Genomic DNA, 11,836 nt, shown 5'->3' on the forward strand with positions numbered 1-11,836 from the left:
TTAAAATGCACCTCTTTTGCTTTGGATGGTATTGGGAGTTTCAGATATATAATTCTAAGTGAGGTTAACTGACTCTGAGTTAGGGAGGTTTCATTTCTCTTGGGTCTCAGGGTCAAAGTGAAACCCTTCCTGCAAGCAATCTCTTATACATTTGTGTGTACTTTTAATCTCCAGTAGGTGTGTATTTTTTAAAGCCGGGGGATTTGTAAATTTCCATACTCCAGCTGGTTTTGAACAAGATTAATCAGGCATTTAGGGATAGCTTTTATTATTTTGCTAAATTGACGTTTAGGGTGAGTAAACTCATATTTAACACAGAATTCATTATAGGATAGAATCTTTCCTTCCTTGTCCATAAGATCCAATATGGACCAAATATTATTTTCTCTCCATACACTGAAATACAGTGATTTACGACTTAATGTTATAGATCTATTATTCCAATAGGTGAAGAGTGGGGTGTGATCTGGCTTGGCTGTGAGGTTCATCGTCCGTCGCGGCGTTAATGCGTCATCGCGTTGGTTATGACGTTTTTAGAGAGCGGCGCCGTTTCAGACTGGAATGGGAGCTAGCAATTTTCCCCATATTTTGATAGTTTAGTCCGTGAATGGCGCCGAAACAGGACCCGAAACCTAAATTTCAAGAAGGTAAAAAGTTGTCTGTGTTCGTTTCTGGTGGATTTTCTGGTGTCGGTAAACGCTGTAGCCGTCGGAAAGACCTCAGAGGTTAGCTTAGCTTTAGCCCCGCTGCTGCCGCCGAACCGCTAGCGCTGTTAGCCTTTATTGTTGCTGCACAAAACAGGTCTCACTCACCGTTACTCGCAGCGTTAGTATGTGTGTGTTTTATTTTATAGCGTCGACGTTAGCAGTAACCTACCGGCTACATACAGGGTTTGCGTTTAGCGATAATGATGCTCGCCTTCAATATATAATAGCTTCATTCATGCAGCGTTAGCAAGCTGCTGCCCATTGATTTCACCGCCCACCTGTCTGCTGTGGTTTCTCCTGTGTAGCAGTAACCCAGTAACGAGTTCATTATTTCAGTAATTCATCGTTATATATGTCGAATATTTATTGGATAATCGTTGAGTTTATTCATTGTAAAAGAGAAATGTTAATCATGTTACTAATTCAATTATTTTTTTAATTTATAGTATCAAAACATAACAAGTGTAGTAGGCTAGGGACCCCTTAACTGAAAGCGAGATTAAACAGGGACCCCCTGCTACAAATATTGTATTAAATTGAGTTGCATATTAGACTGGGCTACAGCTAGGGTAGCCTAAAACCTATACACAGTGTATGGTGCATACACAACTAAGATGTTACAACAATCAGTATTAACATATTCGTATATTTATACACCATATGTAAATGTGAAACATACATTTGGAAGTAACATTGAATCCTTCAGCTTAACAACTAATCTGTGCATGGCTACCTTTGTGGCTACCTTGCATATAAGCCAGTAATCATCAAGGTTGTCTAAATGTATTATTCATTTTATAACAAATTTATCTTTGCTATTTGTACGATGCATTCATGTTAATGTATATTTTCAGACATATTTTTGGGAAAAAAAACATTGGGAAACAATTTGGCATACCCCCTGCAGTAACTCTGAGGACCCCCTGTTGAAGATCTCTGGTCTAGACCACACTGATTTATTTCTGGTTGACAGAGACTCAGCAATTCCTCCTTGAGCAGCAGCAAGTTGCAATATCACTATTAATAATATCTTTATACAGTATTTATCCAGTAATCTTGCGCACCCACCTCTGTCGGACGGCCATCGGTCTTGCCTTACTAGAGCTGTGTGAACTTTGTTTCTGATCTGCAATGACGACAGTGCCAAGTTACTTATTCAGTATCTATGATCTTAGATATTATAATGTAAGTTAAGATATACTTGTGTAAAAAGTACGACTGTCTATTGGACTTAATGCAATGGGCTTAAAGTTCTCTAACCCAAGTCATCAAGTATTTATCTTTATTAGGAAAGAGATGATTAGTCGAATAGTTGATTATGGATAGGTACTCAATCGACAAAGGTATTAATTATCAGTATCTCAGTTATTTACCGAACATAAATATGAGGATCGGCTGTTTTTATCTGGTCTGGGTTTTAAAGGCTACATTTTTTTCGATTTTTGCAAACTATTCAACAGAGGAATTGATAATGGGCTCCATTAAATGACTCAAGTTCATTTAATGTGATCTGAGTCCCCATTGGAGACTAAAACTCTTAAACTTAGATGTAAAGATTGTTCTCGGTAATCAGAAAGAGAGCAGTGTTGGTTGCTAATGCGCATTAAAATTTAAGGTGTAATTATTGTTCTTGTGTGTGCGTGAGTAGTTTAGTCAGGTTTACAATATCATCGTGTTTTACTTGGACTGCTCTCATGCTGATTTTAATTCACCAACACTCTGTTCAGGTGAAAGAGTGCTGTGTTTTCATGGGCCATTGCTCTACGAAGCTAAGGTAGGCTGCCTTAGTTAGCCCGTTTCTCTGATCATGTGATCCTCCTCTGTGTCTCTGATAAATAAATAAACATTTTTTGACAATGAATTGTGTCTCTCTTTGCAGTGTGTTAAGATAAACATCAAGGACAAACAAATCAAATACTTTATTCATTACAGTGGTTGGAACAAGAAGTAAGTTTTGGTTCAAATAAATAAAGTCTATAACAGTACAGTAAAGATTTCCCATGTGCTTAATTTCTTTCTTGGTGTTTTATCTTCCAGCTGGGACGAATGGGTTCCTGAAAGCAGAGTGCTTAAGTATGTGGACAGTAATCTGCAGAAACAGAAAGAGCTTCAGAGGGCCAATCAGTAAGTCCATTCGCTTGCTTTTAATGGTAGTTTTTGACTAATTTTAGTGTTTACAAATGACACTATAATACGTTTTTTTATGATCAAGGTCTACGAAGGGAGCAAATGAAGACAATGTTTTATTTTAGTTGAAAAATAAATGGTGTTCTACATGGTATAAAATGCCTAATGTTAAAACACACTGGGACACACAGAACAGTGCATTATGTCTAAATAAATTGACAGCACTGCCACGGCTAGCTTTGATGTGAATTATGTATTCTTAAGTAATTGAACCGGTTTTGTTTTCTTAATTTAGAGACCATTATGTAGAAGGAAGAATGAGGGGTGCTGCGCCGAATAAGAAGATACCTGCTGCACCGCAGAAAAACGATGTGTGAGTTTCAGTCACACGTTATTCTACCTGTTACCTGCTGGGATGTCTCCTGCCAAACTGTTTTAGAGGTGTGATACCTGTTAATGATTTATTTTCATTATTTTAACACCTGTCCATTTTGTTTTGTCTTTGTAGGAAAACCAAAAAGAACAAACAAAAGAGTAAGTATATCACGGTTCTCCAAAATATTAATCAGCAGGTTTCCATCAGCTATCTAAATACAAGCATAATCCGAGTCATAGCAGGGTGTCACAATTACTCTGGCATGTATTCCTTCTTATGAAAGGAATAACAGCTAAGTATGTTTCCGATCTTGTAGCTCCTGGTGCAGGAGAAGGGACGAGTTCAGGAGGAGACCTAACCCACCCTCCAAGAAAGAAGAGGGCACGTGTTGATCCAACTGTTGAAAGTGTAAGTTCATAAATCTACCAAGTTGATTCCAGTAATGATTTTTCTGGTTGGTGGTGTCTTTGAAATTATTTGTATAATTTCAAATTATACTGAGTTGCACTGAAAGTAAGAGTGTAAGAGGTTGAATTCTCTGTAGTTGCAGTTTTCTTGTGGAAACACTCAGATTTATGAAATGTTTCAGAGGTTTGAATGGCATTAACTGTGTAAACATTGTGATAAAAAGCTTCATGTGGCTTCTTTCTTAAATCTCTTCCTGTCTGCACAGGAGGAGACGTTCATAAATCGAGTGGAGGTTAAAGTAAAAATCCCTGAGGAACTAAAACCATGGCTTGTAGATGACTGGGACCTGATTACGCGGCAAAAACAGGTTTGTGAACAATCATTATTATTATCACATGTATTTACATTACGGTTGTGTTATTTATCTGTTTCCTGTTGTTTTATGTCTACAGCTTTTCCACCTACCTGCCAAAAAGAATGTTGATGCAGTCCTTGAAGATTATGCAAACTACAAGAAATCAAGAGGAAACTCTGACAGCAAGTAAAAATACACATTGTTACCTGTAATTTTCTCTGCAAGGGTTTTTATTTTCACACTTATTAAGCTGTTGTAGATGTGCAGGCAGTGAAAAACATCAACAACATGACTTGTTTCCCTTCACTGCTCAGGGAGTTTGCTGTGAACGAGGTGGTTGCTGGTATCCGGGAATATTTCAGTGTCATGCTTGGGACACAACTTCTTTACAAATTTGAGAGGCCGCAGTACGCAGACATCCTGGCCAACCACCCAGATACGTCGATGTCTCAAATCTACGGTGCCCCTCACCTACTCAGACTCTTTGGTAAAAACACCTGCACAACATTACTCTGCTGTCGTATTAGTATCTTAGAGAAGAGCAATTGTGAGCAGGTCGGGTAATAAAATACACAAATAATATATAATAAACAGTATAAAGGATTATATTCCATAGGATATCAATCATATGATTCTGCCCGCTTGAGAATTGACATATCGCAGCGCTTTCACCGCCTGTCTGAACCCTGAAGGCTACTGTAGGCTCTCTAATTGGAAAGGTGAGCAGAAGGGTTTCCAATTGGTTGTAATCTGCAACCTTGCCACTAGATGTCACCAAATCCTGCACACTGCTCCTTTAAACATCTCTAGCAATCTGACTGGAAAAACATTTTCACATGTGAACCCCGGACAATGTCAGGAGTTTCTTTGTTTCATTCTCACTTACTGGAAATCCTCTGTTTGGTTTAGGGCAGGGGGACACAGGGGCCTAGACATTAGGCAGATTACATCACACCAATGGATGTGATTGATTTCCCTCCCTGACAAAAGTTCTCAAACGTTGTCTCTCCAGTTAGACATTTTTCGTTATCGTCTTTGTGTAAATCACCCTCCTTCACCATGGGAGGTTTGTTTTCTTCCGTATTGGCTACAGCAACAAGGAAATGTCAACACGCACCATTCACTCTCCATGACTAAACCGGTGGCTGTATTAACTTGGAGACTTAACATTCTCAGTATTAGCAGCTGGTAGGATAAACTCTGTTTGTTGTCCCGTCCGACTGAAGCAGACATTTGCCCTCTCACCTACAGCCCCACCGGGTAATGACTAGATAATTTCAGGTTTGCAGAAAGGGGCTGAGGTTATCCCAGTCATAAAGTAGAATTAGGGAAATGAGGTTTGAGAAAGTCTCTGTTCCAAGGATGGATTTTAGTTATTAGTGATGTCATTATTATTATATATTATTATGTAATGGAGTTTTAAATGAGGTTTTGGGGCAGGACCCAGAAGTTCTTGTTTCTCTTCACCTCTCTGTTATTATCAGCCTCAAAGAGAGGTCGGGCTATAGTACGAAGAAGAAATGCTACCCCAAAGTGTAGCTCCTAGTCTAGAAAAAGCTTTAAAATATGTTTACTTAACACTCAACTCTAGCTCCCATATTGTTAACATAAAACACCACATCTTGAAACAAACATTTCACTCATATTTTTTAGTTCCGAGTTCAGTTATTTCTAAAATTCTTTAAAGCAAAAGCTGGTATTTAGAAATTCACTCTGAAAAGCCTTGTACTTTTGTTGTAACCATTTCAATCAGAAAATCTGTGCATTGTTGTCCAGTTCAAGCCAGTTAGTATTATGTTGTGCTCTTGTACATCAAAATAATGAAATACTCTCGTTAGTCACATCAACTACACATATTTTAGATATGAGTGTTTCTCTCACATACAATTCTTTCCCCTGTTTTCATCTGTGTCTTCCGTTATGACTGTGTTCTCTGCTGTTTCAATCACTTGAATCCTGTTTGAGGATCAGTCAATCTGAAACATTAAATCCAATCCATTATAATTTTTAGTTACTATAAATCAAGATGAGGTTCGAGGCCATGTGGAGTGTAAAATTCTGTCCTTGTTTGGTTTTCAAAGTGAGAATTGGAGCTATGCTGGCGTACACTCCCTTGGATGAGAAGAGCCTTGCACTGCTGCTCAGTTATCTACAAGACTTCCTCAAGTGAGTATTCACAAACGGTTATTTATATGAAGGCTCGTACTGATTCATCTGCAGCAGAAATGAAGACAAAAATGTAACTCCATTCCAGGTATCTTGTAAAGAACTCTGCATCGCTCTTCAATGCAAGTGACTATGAAGTTGCCCCTCCAGAATACCACCGCAAGGCAGTTTAAGTTTTTTTTATTTTAAGGATTTGAGGCCTTTGTGCGTTGAAGTTCGGAGACAACATTCTTACCTGTCGAAAGGATGTGATTTCACAGAAAGCCTTCGGAGGACGGATTGTGCGAGATCTGTTGATTTATTGAGGAAGAATCAAAGCAAGATGTCACGCGAATCCCTGGACAAATTCATTTTCTTTCATGTGGAAAGCTGCTGAGTACGCTCTTCCTGTATTGGTATGTTTTTGAGTACCACTTTTTAGTTTCTATGATACTTGTTTTGTCAGGTGGTTTACCAAGATCTTTTGAGAAGAATTTCATCATGATTTCTTTTTTGTTTCCTGTCTTGGTTCAGATGCTGGCTAAGTTTGTCTTGTAGGCTGTCATCATTTTCTAATAAAAGTCTAATTCTCAAGTTGTTGGTGCATCTTTTTATTTGAAGTGTAATCAGGAAAAGTGAAGTGAACACACGTGTGTCAATATACCACTTTGTTGTCTTTTTCTACTGTTGTAGGGCTGGGCAATATTTAATATTTTATCATCTTTCAATGGAATGGATATTGAGATAAACAATCACAATTGCATAACCCGAGATTTCACATATGAGCCGATCTCATGACATAAGATAAGACTTGAGAGAAAGTCCTTCCATATCAGGTCAGGTAGGGGATATGGAAGAAGGTGATGGAAGAAAGAAGATAAATGTCATAATGATACAAAAAATGTATTGCGTATATTTTTCTATATCGTTTCTATCCCTATGTAAGAAAAAAAACTGGCTGAATTGCTTACAGGCAACAAGCCTGTGAATGTGCCTCTTTTGTTCAGGTCATCATTATCCCCAAAGCAATTTCAGTCAAAAGCAACTGGACTGGTTATTTGTCTAGGAAGACGTTTCACCTCTCATCCAAGAGGCTTCATCAGTTCATGTACGCATCTGGCTTGATTGCTTACCGCAATATTTACGTCATTTGATCCTTGCATATAATGTCCATTTTGCACTATTAATGAATTACCAGAAAACAGGCTCTATCATGATATATATTATTGACATGAGGTATCTATATCGGATTAAAGATTTTTTTAGTTAGATCCAAGCTATACTGAGGCGCTCTTTATTTCAAGTAAGGCGGGCATCTCCACTGTATGTTGTGAAAAACCCTGCACGCACTATTAGATCAGGTCGGATCAGACACCCAGGGGACGTCTTCCGTTCGAGAGATGGGCGGTTCAATCCCCGGCTCCTCCAGTCTGCATGTCGAAGTGTCCTAGGGCAAGACACTGAACCCTGAATTGCTCCCCGTGCCGCGCATTGGTGTGTGAATGATTAGGTAGTGTGAAAGCGCCTTGAGTAGTCAGAAGACTAGAAAGGCGCTATATAAGTACAAGTCCATTTACCATTTACCTAGGTAGGAATATTGGGGCTTTGAGCATCAAAGGTTGAATATGGAGCAAGAGCAGGTAACCGCCATCTAGTGTCTCAAGATCGTAGTCGCAACAACAAAAAATAATTCCAGCAGTCGGGTTGCCAGGTTTGTTGCAGAGTGTGTCAACCCATCCCCTCCGGCAAATCACATCATAGCCATTTCAGCGTGTGTTTCAATGCCGTTGAACTCCTTTATCTCAGTCCATGGAGTGAATGCTCGGCCTTTATTGACTGGTTTTTGCCCGTCTCCGGTCACTCAGCTGCAGGGACAAATAAGCAGCTGCAGGATTGCTCCAAACTCCATTTCACCCTGGCACTGGGTGAAATGGAGTTTGCTGGCATTTTGTTATACTGTGTACTTCACACTTCAAACCAGCCGCTATTGGCTGGTATAATCCCATTGTCAAACCTGTTTGAAAATTTCAAAATAATAATTCAGACTAAATATATTTCTTTATGGAAAAGCAATACTTTCATTCTGTACCCCTCAAAACGCCCCGTGGGTGTATTATTTTTAAAAATATATAGCTTTTAGTAAAGATTCTATATATTAAACCATTACCATATAGTTTCAAATCGCTGTTTTTACAGTTGTTTGGATGTTCATCCACCCATGGCTCTGCTGGGAGTAAGAGATACTGGTTGAGTCTCTTAAATTGTCTGCGCATTTCCTCATGTGTAGTTTGGATGGGGTGTTTGAGTAGCATCCAAAATTCAGTTTTCAGTTTTGAATAACAGAACAGATGAATTACTTAATATGAAATTGACATGTGGTCTTAATATAATCACCTGACAAAGGGTGATTGGGGGTTATTGGGCCTGTGCTGGTAGTTCTCCCTCAAAGCTTTTATTACTCCACTTTAAAAAATAATTTCAAGCAAAGTGTTGAATGTGATCGAGCTCTGAGGTTAGACAGCTTTCTCTTATATTGGCTGAGATCATTTTCCTGCTCTTATGGTGTGGATTCACCAAACCAGGATCTCCTGCTGTCAGTGGTGGAATAACATCTTGGTGATGGAAAGCATGTGGTGCAGTCAGAGTATTTTTGTTGAAGAAAGAAATGTAATAGGCTATTGAAACCAGGCCACAGGCCCTTCCTCCACACCTCTCGACTAAAATGTGTTCAGCAGAACCCCCCTCTCTCCTTTCCCACTGTTATGACTTGCTTGACATGAAAAAGAGAAGCATAATATTAGTTTCAGACTGATTTGTGGTTTTGTCTGTGTCAGCTGCTCGCAGTTGTTATGGCAAGAACAATCCAGTCTGTTTGAAGTAGAATTTCTTTAATCCAATTTCCCCCCGGCTTTAACCAGGACCATGTGTGCTCTCACCGGAGTGTGCTCTCAGATCACGGCGCCCTGATGGCTTTTAACAGCCCATCAGAAAGACTGACACACACAGGACTCCTCTGCAGATTCGTTCAGGGAGACACCTCAGTGCCTGCTCCTTTCTTGGCTCCATTAACTGTTGCGATTAACACTGTACACTTGACGTCGGAGGCAGGGTCACCAAGAGGTCTTCGCTCTAGTGTGAGGGTTTTCATGTGACCCTGGTGACACTGAGCCTTTGTGCTGTCATTACCCCATAGTCGAGAGAGACATATGCATGATACAGCCACGGATAATGATTCTGCTTCAAGTGATGGTTTCAGCAGGTCTCCCTCCACATTTGTCTGCCAACCAAAAGACACACTTGAGACAGGTCTGCAGAAACCACTTGAATGTCCTGAGTCCATTGCCCTTTGGGGATCATCACGTGTTAAAAGAATATGTATGGTTCTGTTTTATATGTTAGAGAAAATTAGCTTTTCCTTTCTATGTATACAATTAGTGGTGGAAACTACATTCACTCAAGCACTGTACAATTTTAGGTGCTTTATATGAGTTTCTCTATTGTATTCTAATTAATAGACCCTCTAGTCCACTAAATTTAGTGAAATATTGTAATTTTCACTTTGCTACTTATTTAAGAATGGAAAGTAGGACGCAACAGCTTGCCTAAAGCGGCCCAAAGGTAACAAAATCCACCTTCAGCACCAATGAACACATTACATCTTTTTTGGTTAATCAGTTCTAAAAACCAAAGTGTCAAAATGACAGATGACGTTTTATTTGTTATCTATGTTTCCAATTTACTTTCTGGAGTCTCCCCTGGATATCAGGCAACTGGTCTGGTCCAAGAAATAGTCTGGTACGTAACCATTGAATAACATGAGCATACGCATATTTCCCAAAAAATGACAAACCTTTCCGTTAAACCTGCAATATCTGATTTGTGTTGTTATTGTTTTAGTCACTTGAGGGCAGCCGAAACAAGTTGTGAACACTAACGTCACCTTTAAGTTTATATGACAAACTTCTTAAAAAACAGGTGCTTATTTTCCCAGCACAATTACGGACACTATAATTCATTTGGACTTGTGTTTCTGTCCACCTGATGAATGGAAGTCAAAGATTCACTCTCTTTTAGCTCTGATTTTGTTCTCCACCAACCCCTGATGGAAATAGCTGGCTCTTTAGCTGCTGAATGCTCCACTGTGTTCACCCGCTAGTTGTTAACTCTGTCAGCTAGAATACAATGGGTTTATCAGAGCTTTTCATCTGAAAATGGCTGCCTGCTGCTGTTAAAAACACTATGAGAACAGTGAGTGTGAACCAAAAATAGTCAAGTGGCGGGCTAAAGACAGCTGAATAATGAGCTCTGTAAAGCTGAGCGCAGCTGCAGATTCAGGTGGTAAATCTCTGTAGGTTCATGACTACGAGCGACCTCTTTCACATTGTGACATGTTTTCATATTGTCATTTGGTGCATTGATATGATGAAAATATTTAAAGCTGTTTGAAGTGAAAGATCTCAATACTCCTGCCGCCACTGAAAAATACATTTGATTTGGTGTAATATTGTGTGTGAGCCACGAGATGGCAGGATTGCACACAACAACACACAGCTGTGCAGCTCTAAATTACAAATATACAGTGGTGATGTTTCTGGGAGGTGCTGGGATCTGACACTGTTGGCTCCTTTGATTTTATTCCAGAGCTTTGTTCCTTCTGACAGTAACACAAAAGAGACAGTCGCTCCAATAAAAAGACTTTCATCCTATCCCTCTAAGTCTGTAGCGTCTTTCAAAACCCAAGACAAACTCCTGCAGGGACCGCAGCCCCATAACAAATGTTATCATCTTAACTGACTGATGAAAGCCATTTGTGCTCTATATGATTCCTCCAGAGCGTATCCATCTGCTTCAGACTCTCTGAGGTGAAAAACCGTTGGTGTTTAATGTGGTTGTGAATGTTTCCCCAGACTAGGAGTTAGTGGTAGACTAATTACATAGTGGACATGCAGCCTCAGGAGCACACTGTTGCCAGAGCCTTGTGTGACTGTATGTCATTAGTATTGGAAAAGTGCATTTGCCACAAAGGGCTGCGGTCACTCGGAGCCATTAAAACATGAAAGAACATACCCTGCTCTTCTGGAGAAGGAATTTGCAAGACATAAACAGCCTGTAAAATGGAAAACTACATCTGTGTCCATTTGTTTTCCTGAAAGGCGGCCAGATTTGGTAATTCTTACTGAATTTCTTTCCAATAACAGAGAGCAGTCCAAATAAAGGGGAAGGATTCTCTGATCCATCTGTTTTCAATGTGGCGTAGTAGTTGTTTTGTGCACAGGATCTCGACTCTGTGGGAGACTAAAAAATCATGTAGGCTTCACAACATGTTGGGGCCTTTGCTCAGTTTAAACTTTGCTGTGTTTGTCATGTGTGATGAGCCACAGGGCTGGGCGATGTGGCCAAAATCTCCTATCCCGATAACAGTCCTCTCATATCTTGATAACAAAACATATCACAATAAAGCATGTCGTCTGGTGATCGTCTATTTAATAATAATTTAATAACGTCTACTCCACATTTTAGGGGCAAATATTGTACTTTTTACTCCACTTCCCTAATATGTAGTTCATTCCTGATTTTGTTGTGTCCACAGTCTGGCCCCTAGTGCAGGTGAATGTGTTCATTTTATTCTAACTATTGAGATGATTGACTGAACTAATTCAGGCATCATATTTGTGTATTATATCTTGATATTTCTGCCAGTAATTAAAAAAAGTTAAA

At 39.5% G+C, this 11,836-nt stretch overlaps 1 protein-coding gene across 1 annotated transcript; it reads left to right on the forward strand.

The window, feature by feature from the left end:
* Positions 1-526: 526 nt before the first annotated feature.
* morf4l1 (mortality factor 4 like 1) lies at positions 527-6,620 on the forward strand. The gene is made up of 12 exons (XM_083917128.1): positions 527-647; positions 2,435-2,481; positions 2,587-2,654; positions 2,745-2,831; positions 3,130-3,207; positions 3,343-3,368; positions 3,527-3,618; positions 3,884-3,985; positions 4,071-4,159; positions 4,288-4,460; positions 6,055-6,139; positions 6,228-6,620. Exons 1-12 carry the CDS (start codon positions 608-610, stop codon positions 6,310-6,312), a joined length of 972 nt encoding a protein of 323 aa, XP_083773254.1. The 5' UTR covers positions 527-607; the 3' UTR covers positions 6,313-6,620.
* Positions 6,621-11,836: the final 5,216 nt, after the last annotated feature.

The sequence above is a fragment of the Echiichthys vipera genome, assembly GCF_963691815.1.
Source record: "Echiichthys vipera genome assembly, chromosome: 7".
Taxonomy (NCBI): domain Eukaryota; kingdom Metazoa; phylum Chordata; class Actinopteri; order Perciformes; family Trachinidae; genus Echiichthys; species Echiichthys vipera.